This window comes from Leptinotarsa decemlineata, unplaced genomic scaffold (genome assembly GCF_025532065.1).
Source record: "Leptinotarsa decemlineata unplaced genomic scaffold, Ldec_3_MD MMD2_tig00003348_RagTag_RagTag, whole genome shotgun sequence".
In the NCBI taxonomy this organism is placed as follows: Eukaryota; Metazoa; Arthropoda; class Insecta; order Coleoptera; family Chrysomelidae; genus Leptinotarsa; species Leptinotarsa decemlineata.
Window position 1 is genome coordinate 96,266 of NW_027412588.1, and position 21,068 is coordinate 117,333.

At 36.0% G+C, this 21,068-nt stretch overlaps 2 protein-coding genes across 3 annotated transcripts in view; both read right to left on the reverse strand.

Moving 5' to 3' along the window:
* The window catches only part of LOC111508878 (L-asparaginase), a 137,655-nt gene that overhangs the window by 22,542 nt on the left and 94,045 nt on the right, over nt 1-21,068 (reverse strand). The gene's annotated exons all lie outside the window — the stretch shown is intronic.
* Nucleotides 11,711-17,559, reverse strand: LOC141483415 (uncharacterized). The gene is made up of 2 exons (XM_074178058.1): nt 17,360-17,559; nt 11,711-13,720 (listed from the first exon to the last, which is right to left on the reverse strand). The coding sequence occupies exon 2, from the start codon at nt 13,710-13,712 to the stop codon at nt 12,747-12,749; it is 966 nt and encodes a 321-aa protein (XP_074034159.1). The 5' UTR covers nt 13,713-13,720; nt 17,360-17,559; the 3' UTR covers nt 11,711-12,746.

Consider the following 21,068-nt stretch of genomic DNA (forward strand, 5'->3'; position numbering starts at 1 on the left):
TCTTTCAAAACTCAGCAATACTTCTAAATGTGCAAACAAGTCAAAGAACAAAGTGAACTTTGATAGGATGAAACCGTATACTGAAAATTAAATTTATTTTCAGGTCACTCCTACTGCTCGGAACAGTAGCGTTCCCTGTAACCAGTCCATACAAAATCGAAACAATCAACAATACCGTAGGCGTATATTATCATGAAAAAGGTAATATTATTCTTACGAACGACAAATGGACGCTACTCGTCAGTAAAAACATTTCCCAAATCAAAGAAGCCTTTGATAACAACGTTAAGATTCTAGATTCATTAATCAGCATGACCTCGATTTACGGTCAGAGCATGAGCACATTTCGCTCTGAAGTCAAAACGCATACCGGGCTTATCTTACAACTAGCTCAAGCGTTGAGAGATAAGTTTCGTGAAATTGCAATGGATGCAAAACACCCTAGACGAAATAAACGTGGTCTCATAAATGGCATTGGATCTATTTTTAAATCAATTACTGGAAATCTTGACGCTTCAGATGGCGAATTTTATACAAACTCAATAAATAGGCTAAATAACGATGAACATCAATTAGAGAATTTATTAAAAAATCAAATATCCGTTACTACTTCTGTAACTCAAAATTTCAATACAACAATAAGAAAACTGCAAATTGATGAAAAAACATTTAATGAAGACATTCGAGTCATAGAAAAGTCAATAACAGAACTGAACGACAGAATAGCACAAGTGGAAGCAAAATTGAAATTTATAGAAATTTGTGAAAAACTTATGGAAAGCTTTTTATTTATTCAAGAAAACGTTGACGACGCCTTGGATTCAATCACATTTGCAAGATTGAATATTATTCACTCGTCAATCATAACACCTGATCACTTAATAAATGCACTACTAGAAATTTCTCAAAATTTAAGAAGAAATAACCTTCCTCTCCAACCAAAATTGGACAAAATAGCTCAATATCTCGAAATAATCGAACTAGAAGCTTTTCAAACTGAGCACAACCTAATATTTGTACTCAAAATCCCATTGACTGAACCTCCAATTTATACCCTATATCATGTGTACCCCATTCCAATATTTGATGATAGAACAGGGCTACATCATATTTTGCAAATTTCACAACAATATATCGCGAAAGACAATGACTCTTTAATGTTCATACCAATCACGGATATGAGTGCGTGTAAGACATTGACATTCCAAACTAAACTGTGTTACAATATGTTCGCATATCCGATTGACCAAAACTCAATTTGTGAAGCCCAAATTTTCAAGTACACGAAAAACGTTCCAACCAACTGTCAGAGTTCCTTATTTTTCAGTCAGAATTATAAGGTGCACAAAATTGAAACGAACCTATGGCTAGTGATACTCTCGGAACCTTTACAAGTGACTATAAACTGTCCCGAAAAGAAAGTGAAAACGGAATTAATAAATAAAAACTCTCTCATAACCCTTGAAACGGAATGCAGTGCCTTTATTGGAGTAACAAAAATTCAATCTGATTCCAGATTTTCGAAATATTCAAATATCTCGTATGGATCACATCCAGTCTTAATACCATACGAATGTTGCAATAACCTACCGGACAAATCAAGTATTCCAAAACTGAAGCCATTGAAATTGAACGATTTGAATGTCGATGATTTGGAAATTGCCAAACACAAACTTGATTCATATTCTAAAACCTTGGATGATTTAATAAATCAACCATATGTAACCAAACATATTTCTTGGTTTACATACTTCACCATTACGCTAATTATTGTGCTAATAATTCTGTACACCTTTTGTAAATGCAGAAGAAAACGTCGCAGCAGCCTAGCAATTGCAGATGTCAACAACCCACCACCGCCTCCAAGACCCTTCAGGCCTTTTAAGCGTTTTACAAGTATGTTCCCAAGAAGAAGACCTAGCCTTCAAGATGAGATTCCCGAGGACGAGGAAATCACATTAGAAGATTACTAATATATTTTTTATACTTTACAGCCCAAAAGTTGCTTCATAAGGAACCAACTTTTTTTGGTAAAGGGGAGTTGTTATATGCCCATGGCTGACCTCTACCATTCATCTCCAAGGTGACCATCTCAAGAGCATAGCTGAATCAACATCCGGCACTTACGCAGTTTCAGAAAGATCCCAGGCGCCGTTTACTGTTCTTTGTTCACCCAGACGCTTACTTCATGATATTTTTTCATATAAAAAACGTCCTGCGTGGCGTAATAGAGTTAGTTGTATTCTAGTTGTCATACTGTTACTACTCAACTCTGGGGATACAGATCTGTTTCCCCTGTTCAATAAATATTAATTTTCAAAAAGTTATTTTTCTCAAGTGAGATATAACAGCCATTATACGTTTTATAATTGTCACCCTGTATATGGGTATATGACAAAAAAAGTAATTTCTGTTCACTTGGCTGGTATTTGTAGTCCAATTTCATTCTCACTACTAGGAACCGTTTCAATTACTCAATATAACAATCCATTATTAAATTAGATAGTATCACAATGCAATTCTAATGATTGGTCAGATAATAAACCGACTGAAATTATTGTTATAATTTTGTTTGCAAAAATATCCATAACAAAATTATCAAGAAGTCAATTCACTACAGAATTGTATATATATATATATATATATATATATATATATATATATATATATATATATATATATATATATATATCATATCACACACCTTTGAATAAAAATGTGTGCATATCGGTATGTAGTTAATAGTCTATGTATATCATCTATGATATGAAATGGCTCTTTTCGGGACATTCTTTGCTTGAAAAAAAAATGATCACCTGGCATTTGTGATTTATTTTGTAATCGAAATTTCTTTGAACGTAGGGAAAATTAAAATTTTCGAAACATTCAAAGTTTAATTGGTAGAAGAAGGCTTCATGATACAGAGTGAGGAATTTAGGTCAAATTCATCATTCAACGGTTTGGAAGAATGAAATATTGAATTGTAGATCCTTTGATATCGTTATTCAACGGCTTGGAAGGATGAAATATTGAGTTGTGGATCTTTTGATAGTATATCGATAGGTTACCTATTAATTTCCGTTTAAAAACTGACCTACGAAACTCGGCGATGCACACAAGGTGACTTTGAGGTTGTTTCAGGTTTAACCTTGGATGACCTTAATTCACCTCCCGATATTTTCGACAAGGTCTTCGCCCACACCATTTTTAACTTTGAAATGACCTTTACATACGTCATACAAAGTAGTTAAATTGATTTTGAGGAGATGTTTTGAGTTTTGAACGACCTTGATCAACGTCACACAACGCAGGCAAGGTGACTTTGAGGCAGTGTTTTGGGTTTGACTTTGAATGACTTTCATTCACTTCCTATATTTTCAACAAGGCGAATACGACTCTGAATGAACACGAGCCAGTTACGGTGTGTTTTGTACCAACCCTATAAATAATTTTAAAATGATCCATGAACTATTTAAGCTCAAGATATAATAATATTTGAATTCAACCGCAATAAAGATGTATATCAATAAATAAATATATGAGTTTCCAAAATCAAAGTTAATATTCAATCAAAAGTGTACTCACCTAACCCTAGATATTGGAACCACGGAGCTCAGCAAGAAATAAAATTAAATTATCAAATCTTGAAAACTGAAACGTGACCCATTCAGAAGAGAGGGGAATTTCAACATATCTGATGTTGCAATAGTTCGACACGTGGAAGGCCATGTAAACGAGGTCATACGAGTGTCCAGTTTTGGACCATAAATAGCACGAGAAACTCTTTAAAATTAATGGGTATTGCACAATATACAGATGGTTACTCAGCAATTTCTTTGTGTGCCATCCTGTTGCGAAATATCTATAAAGAATTCGATATTGTAAGACAGTGACCTTCTCACGTACACCAAGACATGAGTAGGGATAATTTGATAACAGGGAGAGATGTATAAATAAGCCAATATCGTTCAGATCAGGGAATCGAGTCAGTGTCGAGTGAAGAATCAGACAAAGAGAGTTCTGAGAGTCAGATTCAGAGAGTCAGAACTAGATTAAAATTCTAGATTCAGTTAAATAGCCACCCTGTTCCAGATGCTGACAAGACGGTTCTCACAGGAGCGCACATCTTCGAAGCTTCGCATCCAGATTTTATTCATCAAACCAACAACACGTATAATTTCATATATTTTGTATTTCTGTAATTTTTCATTTTCAAGTTTGTAACAATAAAAGTATTTTTTAAAAAGCAAGTTTAGTGCCGTCGATAGTTAATTGGCGCAGTTGACAGTAGGATTGTCAGAATTACGCGTATCGTACGAGTGATTTTCGTTTCAACGATTAATTGGCAATCGAACCTTTGTGAACAGAACAAAGTTGGTGTTGAAAGCAGAGCGGCTCCTAGAACTTCAGGAAACCCAGTCAATCGAAGACCTGCAGAAAACTCCGTACCGAAGCTGTTTTCGAGAAGAGGAACTTCATCGTCCCCTTCTGCAAGGAAGAAACACTTGGTGAAGACAAAATCGCTGAACCAGGGCAGACTCCTTATAGTGGTTAAGAAAGCGATGGCCAAAATCTTGCTTTTACTGTGAGTACTCTGATTTTATGTCGCTTGAAAATATTTTTCAATCATTGTCTTTAGCTGACTCAGACAATTCTATTTCCAACCCAAATCCAAAAACCAATCGAGTTTTTGTAAACCCCTTTTCAAATAGAAGTAATTTAATTTCTCAATCAATTCCAATCAATAGTAATAATACATCTTATAACCAAAACCCAGAATTGAATATTTCAAACTCTTCAGGAATGGCAAATGTTTTCAAACCCGAGTATTTAAATTGTGTTCCACAATTCGATGGGAACCCAAATGAACTTAATAGATATTTGAGTACTTGTGATAGCTTAATTACTCATTTTTATGATGCCGAAAATCCAAACTCCTTCCAAAATACATATCTATTGAATAGTTTGATTAGTAAACTAACAGGAAATGCTAAATTAGTAGTTAATATTCAAAATGTCACAACTTGGAATATTTTAAGAGACACACTGTATAGGAATTTTGCGAATCAACGCGATGAAGCCTGTTTGAATAGAGACATGATTATGATGAAACAATACCCGGCTGAAAAACCTCAACAATTTTTTGATCGAATTTTGCAAATTCTCAATCTGATTTGTTGCTATATTGATTCTCATGAAGCAGACGAAAATTCGAAAGTTTTAAAACGCAAATTATATAATTCATTAGCTTTAAAAACGTTTTTATCTGGATTAAAAGAACCTTTAGGAACCACAATTCGTTGTATGAGACCTATTGATTTGAATGAAGCTTTGCAATTCATCATTCAAGAAGAAAATATCAATTATTATCAAAACCAATCAAACAGACTTTCTCTAAGACAAAATAGTAGCCAAATAAGATCAAATTCTAATCAAAATTCAAATCAGTCTCATTTTCCAAGAACTTTTTTCAATGCTAATACAAGAAACGATCAATTCCAAAATCGTCAATCGTTTAATCAAACTAGATCTTCAAATAATCAATTCCATCCACAAAACAATTTCCCTTCACAGCCTATAAATATTCAACCAAGAACTAATGTTCCACAACAAAAATTTTTCCGAAATTCTCAAGTTTTCAAACAACCTACTAATAACCAGAACGTTTTCAAGCCAAATCCCAATCGGAATCTTCCCAGTCAAACACCTATGAGTGTTTCAACAAGGCAAACGTTCAACAGAAATCAACCAGGTCCCTCATTTCCTAGTAGACCTCAACAAAGAAACTTTATCTCAGAAGAACTTTTCAATACAGAAACGAATGATGTTGAATATTATTCACAAGATTCTGAAGTTGAAAATCAGAGCCAGTATGAAAATTTCGAAAATACTGAATGTAATCCCGATGAAAATTTTCAATTGATAGACCAAGACATAGAACCAGTGATAATATCTTTAAATTCAAGTAATTCTAGTGAATTACCCTATATAATTCTACCTGAATATAATTTGAAATTTTTAGTCGATACAGGTTCGACTAAATCTTTTATTGATCCAAATCTAGCTTATAATCTATACCCCGATAGAATCCAAAATGATCCTTTTATAGTGTCAACCGTATTTCAAAAATCTTGTCACAAACATAGTGCTTTCATTCCAATTTCAAGAGTATTTAATGTTTCTGGAAATCTGAAATTTTATTTATTCAAATTTCACAATACATTTCATGGATTGATAGGTATTGATAACTTGAAACTACTTCAAGCAAATGTTAACTTGATCAAAGGATTTTTGACAACACCTCATTCACAAATCAAATTGCATTATCATAAAATAAAAAATGATTTGAACCTCATTACCATATTTCCCCGAAACGAACAAGTAATTAAGATAAAAACATCTTAACGCGACGGTGAAATTATAATTCCTTATCAAAAGATACACAACTGCGAAATTCCAGAAAGTTTGTCGATCGCGAGAAACGGAGAAGCGCTAACAACTTATTAAATAACAGTACGGATCAGATTACACTAGATTTCTCTGAACCTATTGTCGTTGAAAAATTTGATAGAACATGCATACAAGAATTTTACTTCAACAATTTTGATGAGACGTACAAACGTAAACTGGACTTATCTAATATTAGAACTGACCATTTGAATGTCGAAGAAAAATCAATGATAGAAAAATTATGTTTAGAATTTTCCGATATTTTTTACCATGAGGATGAACCGCTCACTTTTACAAATAAAACTAAACATCGTATAAAGACAACTGACGAAATACCCGTTTATACAAAGACATACAGATATCCATTCATTCACAGAAAAGAAGTCCAAACACAAATTCAAAAAATGTTGGATCAAAAAATTATAAGGCCTAGTAGTTCACCTTGGTCGTCCCCAATTTGGGTTGTCCCTAAGAAAATGGATGCCTCCGGTAAACAAAAATGGCGAGTTGTTGTAGATTACCGGAAGCTTAATGAAAAAACTATTGATGATAAGTATCCCTTGCTAAATATAACCGATTTACTAGATAAACTAGGTAGATGCCAATATTTTTCGACTTTAGATCTTGCCAGCGGTTTCCACCAAATTGAAATGTGTGAGGAAGACATCGAAAAAACAGCATTCAATACCGAAAATGGGCATTACGAGTTCCTCAGGATGCCATTTGGCCTCAAGAATGCTCCCGCGACCTTTGAACGAGTGATAGAGAATATCCTTAGAGGTATTCAAAACGAAACATGCTTAGTTTATTTAGATGACATAATCATCTTTTCCACATCTACAAGAGCATATTGAAAGGCTAAGAGCAGTTTTTCAAAGACTCAGAGAGTCAAACTTCAAAATTCAACTCGATAAGTCAGAATTTTTACGAAAAGAAGTGGCTTATCTTGGGCATATTGTTACTCCGAACGGTGTCAAACCAAATCCGTTGTTGGAATGAGCTCAAGCGAAATTGTATCAAATGCCTTACGGTAATCGATCCAGGCCATAGAGAGGTTACGCTTATATTGTATCGAGTCCTGCGTTACACATCTATCGATGAGCAAGCAGGTTTTCTTTACATCCAGCGACTCCTCTCTTCGACCCTCTCTGCTCATATATCCGTTCGAACACTCGGTCAACTGCGGTGAGTATTCGTGTGTATAAGATGCTGGTAAACACGAATTCAAGCATGTTATCGGTCTGTAATTCTTAGGAATCGACAAATCTCCGCTTTTGGGGATGAGAACGGTCCGCCCCTCGACAAACCAATCCGGAATCGGCTGCTGTCCATCCAGCCATGAGTTGAAATCTCTGGCCAGATGGCGGTGGGTACTTGGTAGTCTTTTCCACCAATAAGTGTTCAGCCCATCTGGGCCTGGAGCAGCAAGTTCTTGGAACCAACAAGAGCCCTTCGAACGTCATCCGGGGTTATCGGGTTGCGCAGTTCATTGAGCTCAGGCTGTCGAAGCTCTCTGTTGAACGCTTTGAACTGCGCTAGGGCTGGAGTGTCTAAGTTGAGTTGCTGCGGGTGTTCATAGATATCCTTCCAGAAGGATTCCACCTGATCAGCAGTCGGCGGATTATCCACAACACGTGAAGGCTCTTGGAATAAACGAGAAGGTTTCTCGTGGAACCTAAGATTTTCCGCGATACTTCTCGCTTGCCTCACTAGTGACTTCTTAGCAGCCACTAGCATTCGTATCCTATCAAGGCAGTGCTGTTTGGTGGTCAACAGCACGCCTTGGCTTAGAGTGTGATGGATACGTCGTAGATTGGCGGCTATTCGCCGCACTGCGGGCATGAAAGGCCTATTGGCCGCCTGTAGTCCATCACACATTGGATACGAGATGCGTGTTGTCTCGCCGACGTGATCTTAGCCTCCATCTTTTGTACACGCCGTTCAATCTTCCGATCCGCAAGGCCGGGATTTCGTCCTTTCGATTCGGAAAGCGATTGGACGAGGTTATACACGGCGGTGTTGATTTGACAGATGTCAGCCTATTCTGTTAGAACACTATGAAACTCCGCATCCAAAAAAGCCAGTTCTTGTGGCTTCAGGGCCTTAATCCTGTGGAGCGCCCTGCGTGTTCTGATTGACTCCATTGGTGACGTGATGCGAGTCTCCTCTCCAGCCGTGCCACCGGGTGGTAGAACTGCTACTTCTACCACTTCGTTAGCAGGCTGGGGAGGAGCTATATAGCCCGGCCGCCGAAGATAGGATACGTAATCCCTAAGATTTTGGGCGGAATATATATATATATATATATCTCAGCTCATGCGTCCACTCAAAGCGTCCGTTGTCGTTGCCAGGGTTGTCGTCGGTAGGCAAATCATCGTTATGGACCCCACCACCTTGCCTCTGACCCCTCCGAGCGGGTCGATTGTGGGGGCCTCTTAACTGATCATTGGGAACCAAGTCTTGGGTCCACCGGGTGGTTAGCCCTGTGGACCCACGGCCGGCACCGGAGGTAGAATAGAGTTCTCCTTCCCGGATGTGCTGCCGGTCTGGTTTTGCACCAGTTGTTCGGGTAAGTGGTGTCGCAACTCACTAAAGGCCAAGGGTGATAGTGACGATTCCTGCTCATTTATTTTTTTTATTATTATTGTTATTATTATTATTATTATTATTATCATCAAAAGAATATATATTTTATGGAGAGTTCCATGGTGTACAGCACAGCGGGTGTCTTCTATTGAATTCTGCGGCCACTTCACGGTAAGACCTCATGCCTTCACCAGCAATTAAAACAATTTTTTTTCTTGAAGTCACATATGTGCCATGTTGAACTTTGTTAATCGAAATGAGCTGATATCAGTTGAAATAGGAACTTCAGAAATATTGAAATATGAATCTCACGAACAGAAAACAACTGGAACACAGGAACAATACCGAACACAAGCACAGGAACAATTAACAGAATGGAAACGAAAACATGGCAAAAATAAGGCATTTGTAGTAATTTGTTAGTCATGATCACGAATCTGAAGGAATTTTCAGCCTATTTTGCCCCCTAGTATGTTTTACCGTAAAAATGGATTGTTCCATGGCAAGTAGCGGACAGTGTATATCACTTTGAACAACCCAGTCCAGATGATACATGCATTTTAAACATTTTCATCAGTCCTAAGAGTTTAATTATTCTACCTCAATTATTGAGGAAGATACGGGGATGTTACCATGAGAAGTGAGACAGACACACTGTATATAAAATCGAGGAAGGTGAATGCAGTCAAGCTGCTGGAAAATAATTTTATGAAAATATTAATATAATATAAAAAGATAAATAGATGAGTACTAATCTGATCATTCGCATATTCATTTCAATTCAAGAGCCACCGGTAGACAGCTGTTTCAACCTATTGGGCATCATCAGTACCGGGCAGGAAGTTCTCGATTGAAGACAAAATGTGAATAACCAAGAAATGTACTTGATAACCGTCTATTGAAATTTTTTTCAAGGTAAACAATTAAATTCTTCAATTTGCTTAATAGCCTGAAAGTAGGAGATTTGAGCCGGTTCTAAGCCTCCCCCCCACCACTATGACGTATTAATCGCTTTTTTTTGGTTGTTGTTTAGTGAAGTCAAGGCGATGTGACCTTGAAGCGTCTGGTGTATGGATCGTTCAGAATTTTTTTTCCGGTTCTGGGCCTTCCCCCACCACTATGACGTATTAATTGCTTTTTTTATTGTTAAATAACATCAAGGCGATGTGACCTTGAAGTGTCTGGTGCAGGGATCGTTCAGTTTTTTTTCATATGAAATTTTGTGTGTGTGTGTGTGACATAGTGACGTAATTACAATTACTTGGTGTGTAGGAATGCACGGTACAGGGTTTACATCCTTCAGTTATGTTCATGAAACATGACCTTGAATATGGAATTCAACTTTGAGATTAGGGAACTAGATTGCATACATGGTAAAGTCAGGGTTTGATATTGTCCTTCATGTGTATTCTGTACCTGTTTGTACAGAATAACCACACGTCTGCATACGACGAAGATCCATCGACTGATGAGCGGTCCTTCTTCACCAGTTTGGACGGTACCCATCGTGACAGAGACCGTATACGTCTGCACTCCGTGAAGTTTCATCAACCACTGTTTGCTTGTATCGCCTTCTGTGGGGGAGCGCCTGTGTTCGACGCATCGAGTTGGCTTCGACCTTGATCGACCTTGATCTACGTCACACCCTTAATGTACGTCATAAGGTAATAAGAATAAGGCGACTTTGAGGTAGTGTTTTGGGTTTGACTTTGAATGACTTTCATTCACACTTTATATTTTCACAGCTATTTTGAACAATGTTCAAAGTCGCATAACCTTGGGGGTTGACCTTGAGATTTTCAGTCTGTCTCGGTCACATCAACATTGAAATGACCTCCACATACGTCACATGATGTTGACAAGGTGACTTTGAAGAAGTCTTTTGAGTTCGACGTTGAACGAGCTTTATCTACTTCACACCCTTGAACTATGTCAGAAGGTGATACGGTCAATGTGACTTTGAGATAATGTTTTGGATTTAACCTTGAATGACCTTCATTCACTTCCCATATTTTCACGACATTCATTGATTCATGTGATTATTTTGACTTTGAAATGACCTCTACATACGTTACATAATGTCGACAAGGTGACTTTGAAGAAGTCTTTTGAGTTCGACGTTGAACGAGCTTTATCTACGTCACACCCTTGAACTATGTCAGAAGGTGATACGGTCAATGTGACTTCGAGATAATGTTTTGGATTTAACCTTGAATGACCTTCATTCACTTCCCATATTTTCACGACATTCATTGATTCATGTGATTATTTCGACTTTGAAATGACCTCTACATACGTCACATGATGTCGACAAGGTGACTTTGAAGAAGTCTTTTGAGTTCGACTTTGAACGATCTTCATCTACGTCACACCCTTGAACTATGTCAGAAGGAGATACGGTCAATGTGACTTTGAGATAATGTTTTGGATTTAACCTTGAATGACCTTCATTCACTTCTCATATTTTCACAACCTTCATTGATTCATGTGGTTATTTTGACTTTGAAATGACCTCTACATACGTCACATGATGTCGACAAGGTGACTTTGAAGAAATGTTTTGAATTCGAACTTGAATGACCTTCACCTAAGTCACACCCTTGAACTACGTCACACTGAGAGTAGTGTGACGTACCACGACCACAATCGTATCATATAAAAGACGAGTTGTGATCGTGAACGTCGTCATTCAGTACATGAGAGCGCATCGAGATGAATTCCGAAAAAATCGCAGCTGTAGTTTGAATTTCGCTTTTCTTCTGACAGTGTCGTCTTTCATTAGCATATGAAATTGGATTACGGCTAAAAATATACATTTTCCATTATATAACTTATCTATATTGAATTTTATGAGAAAAATAGTTATGACAAAAGTTGTATGAAATTAAATTCTCAACAATTTTGATTCCTATAATTTTTTTTTTCATAAAATCGATATTTTTAGAGAAAGGGTGGAGGTGAAATTTCGTCATTGTATTATCACGTTTATTTTTGACTTTACGAGAAACTTCGTGATGAACAAAGTTGTATAAAATTGAATTTCCTACAATTTCGATCCCATCAATTTTTTTTTCATAGGTTCGATATTTGTATCGATTTAAATCTGAAATAAGTAGGGGGTGAAATCTTATAATGGAATTATCTCATTTATTTTCAATTTCACAAGAAAAATCACAATGATCAAAGTAGTATTAAATGGAATGAAAGACGAGGAATTTTTTCCACATTGTTTATTCCAAGATTACAAACTGCTTCTTCTAAACTAATTTGAATGTTTATCTGTCGTCATCGTCTTCGAATTGAAATTTAGGGAAATAAATGTTGATTATGTCACCATGTCGTCAACTCCTTTCTTGATCCGCTTCTGAAGATCCTTCACACAGTTGCTAATGTGGGCGACTTCCAGCCGGTACTGTTTCGTTGAATCACCCTCAACACGGTACTCTTCATTGACTCCGACGATGTCCTGACTTCCCCTTTCAATGTTGGTTTCCACCTCTGACAGTTCAGCCAGCAAACAACTTTTCCGTTCGACTAGTTGTTCCTGTCGAACCACAAATCGTCGCTTGCGTGTGGCAATCTCTGCCAATCTCTCATCGCTGTCCCGGATCACTAGTAGCTTCGTCTTCCTCTCTCGGCATATTCTGCCGAGTTCGAGCACGTCGTTGACTAAGTTGCAGCTCCTCTGCGGTGTCGGTAAGTCCATCTTGCTACCAGAGGGTGGGACGGAAGTTGTCCCCTGAACAGTTGGCACAGGCATCGGTGGCGGAGATAGTATGGATCCCGGCTCTTGGTAGATTATGCGGTCCGGTTGTGGTCTCTAAAGATATCATGGTGGTGGGCATCGGTGGCTGAGGTACTATGGATCCGGCTTTTGGTAAGTTATGCGGCCCGGTTGTGGTCTCTAAAGATGTCATGCTGGTGGGCATCTGTGGCTGAGGTACCATGGATCCAGCTTTTGGTAGGTTAGGCGTCCCAGTTGTGGTCTCTGAAGATGTCATGGTGGTGGGCATTGGTGGCTGAGGTACTATGGATCCAGCTTTTGGTAGGTTATGCGGCCCGGTTGTGGTCTCTGAAGATGTCGTGGTGGTGGTTGGCTCAATGTTTAATGCAGTGGATGGCATCTGCGATGCCGTCGGTGGCTGATTTTTCGTATTGACCGTCTCGGACTTTGAAACGGTGGCATCCAACGTAGAAGGGGCTCGCCACAGGGTCGAGGTCATCGGCGGCTGCCGATAAGGATTCGTCTCATCCCATATTCTCATATATTTCCGCAGCTCCGACTGCTTTGGTTTCACCTTCGGCTCCACCTGCTTCGACTTAGCGGCGGACACTCTTTTCTTATTCGATTGGGGGGCAGCAAACTCATTATCGCTACCGTTCGCTGCCTCTCTCTTGTTGGCCCTCTTCGAACCCTTCTCCGCGTCTTTGCTGGTGCTGCTCGTTTCAGAAGAGGGGGTGGTTGAACGAACATCCTCCATTCTGCTACATTCAGGTCTTGGAGTTGTCACCATCACAGGTTCTCCAGGAAGGGGGCTGAGTGGGAGTTCTACATGGAATTCCGTTAGGAAGTCCACGATTTTCTCTGGTAGCTCTGATCCCTGCACCAACACCACGTCTTGCAGGATATTCACCTTACCCTTCTCAGATTTGCCGGTATCAGTGAAAAGAGGCATACTCCAAGCTAGAAATTCACAAAATAATTAGAATGGAATATAATAATAGACAATAATAATATATCTGAAGAATGGTTGGTTGGATAACAGGATCAATTTTTTCTCAAAGAAACAATTGTTTTCTTGCCAACGTTTCGAATTCAATTAAATTCTTCTTCAGGGCTTTGTAATAATGTAGTTTCATGAACATACCTCCCACAAAAACTTATACGACAAGTATCGTTTCTATTACTTACCGAAAAGTAGTTTCTCCGTGTTGATATAACTATTTTGAAAAAACATTAGACATATTAGATACATTTGAAAAATAAAATAAAAAAAATTGCAATACCTTCGATAGAACACCAACGCAAAAGGACATGAATGTATAGACTCCAATTACTTTTGTTACAATGGAACTATTTACAAACAAATTTTTCGAGTTGGTAATGGGTAATTGTATATCAACCATTTGTGCAGATTTGGTCATGGCAGAACTACAAAATATATGCATAAAAAGTTAACAAGCAAAAAAAAAAACACCCCAAGACATGCAATCTAATGTAGTGTACAAATTGAACTGTGGAAGGTGTCACAAATGCTATGTTGGTCAAACTGGACGGTATCATAAAACACAAGTTTCAGAACGCATGACAGACTCTGAGAAACTGAATATAAGCAAAAACTCCACAGCCCTGATTGAACATAAAAAAGAATATGCATACAATTTTGATTTTGAACATCCAGCTGTTCTAGATGTTCAACCATATTTATAAAAAAGACTCTTGAGCAAAACACACACACACACAACCCATCCATATATGAACCATCATGCATCAGATACTTCAAAGGAGGGGGGTGGGGGTTAGAACCGGCTCAAATCTCCTACGAGAGATTTTTGAAATATTTTTCCAAACATAACTTCCACAGTAAAATCAATATTATAGGGAATTGGAAATCTAGAACAATTACCATTTCCAATTCTGATTTCCATAACAAAAATCTCAAATTGATTGAGAATTACCTACTACAAATAATTTTTCTAAAGCCCTCATTAGAAAAATAATGACAGAAAGAAGTTCCTCTCCCCAAAATACTGAGGTGAAACCCAAATATCACAAAATGTCATTTATAGAAAATTCATCTGATAAACTTGGAATGATAGTCATAAGCAATCAAATTAAAGTAGCCTTCTTAAATGAAAGTACAGTTGGAAAGCATTTTTTCTTAAATAAAACAAATAAAAAAACACCCCAAGACCTGCAATCTAACGTAGTGTACAAATTGAACTGTGGAAGCTGTCACAAATGCTACGTTGGTCAAACTGGAAGATATAATAAAACACGAATTTCAGAACACATGAGAGACTATAAAAAACTGAATATTCGTTTTGAGGGCACCCTGCGATTTTGAAAAATTTTTTGAGTTTACTTACGTATTTCGATGCGTAGATTACGAATCCGAAAGAAAAAAGCTGCGCTCTCATTCATTTACAAAGTTACATCCTTTCAAAGTTCAGAAAAATGCAACTTTTCATCTTCCTTTTTCATAAGATAAACTACTTAAAAGCACAAGCGTTTATTGAGTAGGTCACCTTTACACCTTATTCTCCCTTAATTGACACTTTTCAATTCAACAATCAATATTTTTCTTATAAAAACTTAATTGGATATTGAATACTTGCATCAGTCGTACCAACTATGTCATTAACCTTAAAAACGTAAAATATAGAGATATGTAACCAAAAAAGCAGCTCCGTACATTTTTTAACATTTTTATTGGAAAAATGTTGATTGTTGAAGTGAAAAGTGTCAAGGAAGGAGGAATAAGGTGTAAAGGTGGCCTAGTGAATAAATGCTTGTGTTTTTAAATAGTTTATATGGTTAATGAATATTACTGGAGTTTTTTCCCAACACCAAATCGTTATTTCTACACCTCAACACGTGTTTCGATCACCGAGTGATCATCTTCAAGAGGAAGATAAAACTATGAACTACACAAAACTAAAGCTATTTATGCTATTCAGGTACATCATACAGGTAGGTAATCAGTATTACCACCCAAACAAGTGTACCACCCTAAATTAATTTTACAAGAAACCGTTAGTAGCAGCCACTAACGGTTTCTCGAGGGGTATTGTAGATGACATAATTAGGAAAAAGAAGTTTAGGTTGAGAATGAACGAAATCTCGACTTTCAGAAAGGACAAAAACCAAGATAAATACATCTCAGTTCCATACCACCAATATACGAAGAACTTTGGAAATATTTTCAAGGAACTAGGTATGAAGGTGGTTTTTAAATCATACACTGCAGAGCCTTTTGGGAAGTCCAAAAGACAAAGTCGAGAACATACATAAGGACATATTGTAAAATAATAGAAAGGCCAATTGTAAAATTAATTTAGGGTGGTACACTTGTATGGGTGGTATTACTGATTACCTACCTGTATGATGTACCTCAATAGCATAAATAGCTTTAGTTTTGAGTAGTTTCTAGTTTTATCTTCCTCTTGAAGATGATAACTTGGTGATCGAAACACGTGTCGAGGTGTAAAAATAACGATTTGGTGTTGGGAAAAACTCCAGTAATATTCATTACTACACCAAAGGTTCCAAACAGTACATCATAAGTTTATATGGTGAAAAAGAAGGCTGAAAAGTTGCCCTTATCTGAACTTTGAAGGGCCGTTACTTTGTAAATAAGGAAGAGCGCCGCTTTTTTCTTTCGGATTCGTAATCTACGCATCAAAATACAGAAGTACACTTAAATCGCCGGGTACCCTCAAAACGAATATTAACCCAATTACTTTAAGAATAGTATTGGAAAACTTGAGTTCTGGGTTAAAATAATCACCAATAACGCCTTATCTTATGGTTTGTACTAGATAAATATATTTTTGGTCGTAGAAAATAGCGCAACTCAAAATATTAATCGATAAATTTTCCAAAAAAGTGACTTGTTTTTTTCAAATTGATTCTAGTTATTAGAGAGTCGCACTGTAGATATTTCAATTTATAGAAACACTGTACTATTTCTCCATGGCATAAAACGTATTATCTAGCGAATTTCTGATAATTTTGAGATCTTTGAATTTTTCATTGATTGTACATTCATTTGCTTTCGTAAATTATAGATATTGTGATGCAATGCAGAATTTCGACATCGACATTGGCCAATGTTTGGTATGGTCTATTACATTCTACACCAAAAGTAGGTATGCTTTTTTTTTGTACAGGATACAAGTGTCTTCCTTGGAAATAATATCAATGTATTCTTCACCTTGGATATTATTTCCTGGAAAGTAGGCATATTTCAATTCGATAAGTAGAACACCTAGATAATTTACCCCTTCTGTTGCAATGTTTTTTATTTTATTTTTAAATGTATCTAATATGTCTAATGTTTTTTAAAATAGTTATATCAACACGGAGAAACTACTTTTTAGTGAGTAATTCAATTAACCTTATTATTTCTTATAAAATTGAAACGATACTTATCATATAAACTTATGAAACTACGTTGTTATAGAGCCCTGAAAAGAATTCGAAACGTTGGCAAGAAAACAATTGTTTTTAGAGAAAAAATTGATCTTGTTACCCAACCAACCAATCTTCAGAAAAATTATTGGTTCACTGAATTAGTTAACTGATTAATAATATACTTACAGTTTCGATTCGTAGATTATGACCACAACAGAACACTCAAAAATTAATTTGGAAGATATAAGGTTAGAAGAAACAGTTTGAATGATGCTAGCTTTCGACTAGACACACTTTTATATTTAAACCACACCTAACCTCCCTCCACATATCACCCCTACTTCATCTAATACTGGAGCTGAATACTTCACGAAAAAAATTGTGATCGATAATGTTGTAAAAAATTGAATTTCCTACAATTTCAACTCTATAATTTTTGTTTTTCGTATGATCGATTTTTATTATTTGAACCTGATAAAAACTTTGTAACATTACAATCATAATAAATCTCATCTTTACCACATATCTCACTTCCCCCACAAAAGTTATTATAATTCTTGTGTGAATTGAATGGGTTATATTTTTAGGAGTGATTAATTTTTGGAAAGAAAGTTTTTGGCTTTCTACTACTCCATATCGATACATGAAATTAGGGAATCTTCCAAAGAAAGGATTACTTCTTTCCTTTCTTTGGAAGATTCCCTAATTTTATGTATCGAGATGGAGTAGTAGAAAGCCAAAAACTTTCTTTCCCAAAAATCCTTGTGTGTATTAAACATTCATACTCACTCACTATAAAATAATCGTGAGTCAAAGCATAATGATCAAAGTTGAATGAAATTGAATTTTCAACAATTTTGAAGGAATTTTCATATCCTTTTATGCGAATAAATTCGATAGAACTATTATTATTATTATTATAAATTTTAAACCACAATAATATTATAGAAAATACAAATGGGTACAAAAAATTTCTTAGTGAACGAAATGAGGTTGTCAAACAATTATAGCCTACATTTTGGTATGTCGTCCTCCACGTTCAATACAAATTATGGTTCCTCTTCTGACATCTGTAACTGCATTTTTAATAAATCGAGGATTTATATTTGCACAGCACTCGCGAATGGTATTTTCCAGATGTTGTATGTCAGTAAATGGTCTACTTCGGTACACTTTTTGTTTCAGGTAACACCACAAGAAAAAGTCTAAAGGCGTCAAGTCGGGTGATCTAGGTGGTCAATAGTGTTCCCAGTTACGTCCAATAACTTTGTCTCTGAACATTTGTTGGAGGGACTATTTTACGGTATTGTATTGGTGCGCCATCAAGCTGATACCATAGGTCGTATTTAATACTTAAAGGTATATTATCTAAAACTTCACTAACCTCATTATTTGAAAGGTTGAGATAATCGACGGATGATAAATTTTCCCTAAAGAAAAATGACCCAATTATTTGATCGTTAAGTATCCCACACCATACATTAGTATTCGACACTACCATGGCATGCATTTTATTTGTCAAGATCTACTTAAAACTTTTATTCGACGTGATCAGGCATTCTTACCGCCCTAGTTAGTATTTATAAATAATCTGTAAATACTGAATATTGAAATTTTAATGTAATTTCAACTCTAGTAATTTTATTAATACTTATTGCAGTTTTTGAGTTGTGTCTGCTTTTTCAAAAAATTTTCAACAATTTTGAAGGAATTTTCATATTCTATCTTATTTTTACTATCACAAATTTCATGAATCAAATTCATGAAAAATTTTCTTTAAATGAATAGGTAGATACCCACTGAGTTCACGAAAATTCATTAACAGAAACAGCTGATACCATAGGTCGTATTTAATACTTAAAGGCATATTATCTAAAACCTCACTAACCTCATTATTTGAAAGGTTGAGATAATCGACGGATGATAAATTTTCCCTAAAGAAAAATGGACCAATTATTTGGTTGTTAAGTATCCCACACCATACATTAGTTTTAAAGGAATACTGATCACCATGCACATTCAACTGTGAAATTGGGATTTTCTTGGGCCCACCATGAGAGTAAATGTGTGTACAGGATACAAGTGTCTTCCTTGAAAATAATATTGATGTATTCTTCAGCTTGGATATTATTTCCTGGAAAGGACATATCGCTGTAATGCAGTTATATCAATTACATCGCGGACGCTGATTTTCGAAAATCAATACATTTCTTTAAACTTGACATCAATAATATCCATTGAAGGTGTCTACCATTGTGAGTCGTGAGAATATCCTGTTTTTTCTTCGTTAATGAAACATAAAAAAGATTCATTGCATTTCAGCAGGTAGAACCCCTTATTTATCAGTAGCCATAATCGTAAATTATATTTTTTGGGATAGCATGTGTGGGGAAATTTTCTGGAGACACAACCTCATTGACGTGGCGTCTAATAAAATCTGTACATCGTGAATTAACTTTTTTTATATATATATATATATATATATATATATATATATATATATATATATATATATATATATATATATATATATTCTTTCACCAACTGGATGTTGGATGCATTGAAAAAAATATTCGTTTACATGCTATAGAATGTGTGGGAATATTTGTGGAGACGCAATCTCACTGGGGTGGCGTCTAATGAATCTTTTTTATGTTTCATCAATGAAGAAAAAACAGGATATTCTCACGACTCACAATGGTAGACACCTTCAATGGATATTATTGATGTCAAGTTTAAAGAAATGTATTGATTTTCGAAAATCAGCGTCCGCGATGTAATTGATATAACTGCATTACAGCGATATGTCCTTTCCAGGAAATAATATCCAAGCTGAAGAATACATCAATATTATTTTCAAGGAAGACACTTGTATCCTGTACACACATTTACTCTCATGGTGGGCCCAAGAAAATCCCAATTTCACAGTTGAATGTGCATGGTGATCAGTATTCCTTTAAAACTAATGTATGGTGTGGGATACTTAACAACCAAATAATTGGTCCATTTTTCTTTAGGGAAAATTTATCATCCGTCGATTATCTCAACCTTTCAAATAATGAGGTTAGTGAGGTTTTAGATAATATGCCTTTAAGTATTAAATACGACCTATGGTATCAGCTGTTTCTGTTAATGAATTTTCGTGAACTCAGTGGGTATCTACCTATTCATTTAAAGAAAATTTTTCATGAATTTGATTCATGAAATTTGTGATAGTAAAAATAAGATAGAATATGAAAATTCCTTCAAAATTGTTGAAAATTTTTTGAAAAAGCAGACACAACTCAAAAACTGCAATAAGTATTAATAAAATTACTAGAGTTGAAATTACATTAAAATTTCAATATTCAGTATTTACAGATTATTTATAAATACTAACTAGGGCGGTAAGAATGCCTGATCACGTCGAATAAAAGTTTTAAGTAGATCTTGACAAATAAAATGCATGCCATGGTAGTGTCGAATACTAATGTATGGTGTGGGATACTTAACGATCAAATAATTGGGTCATTTTTCTTTAGGGAAAATTTATCATCCGTCGATTATCTCAACCTTTCAAATAATGAGGTTAGTGAAGTTTTAGATAATATACCTTTAAGTATTAAATACGACCTATGGTATCAGCTTGATGGCGCACCAATACAATACCGTAAAATAGTCCCTCCAACAAATGTTCAGAGACAAAGTTATTGGACGTAACTGGGAACACTATTGACCACCTAGATCACCCGACTTGACGCCTTTAGACTTTTTCTTGTGGTGTTACCTGAAACAAAAAGTGTACCGAAGTAGACCATTTACTGACATACAACATCTGGAAAATACCATTCGCGAGTGCTGTGCAAATATAAATCCTCGATTTATTAAAAATGCAGTTACAGATGTCAGAAGAGGA

Excerpts from the sequence above, each read along its gene's own strand:
- LOC141483415 (XM_074178058.1), bottom strand. The coding sequence starts at position 13,712 with ATGCCTCTTTTCACTGATACCGGCAAATCTGAGAAGGGTAAGGTGAAT.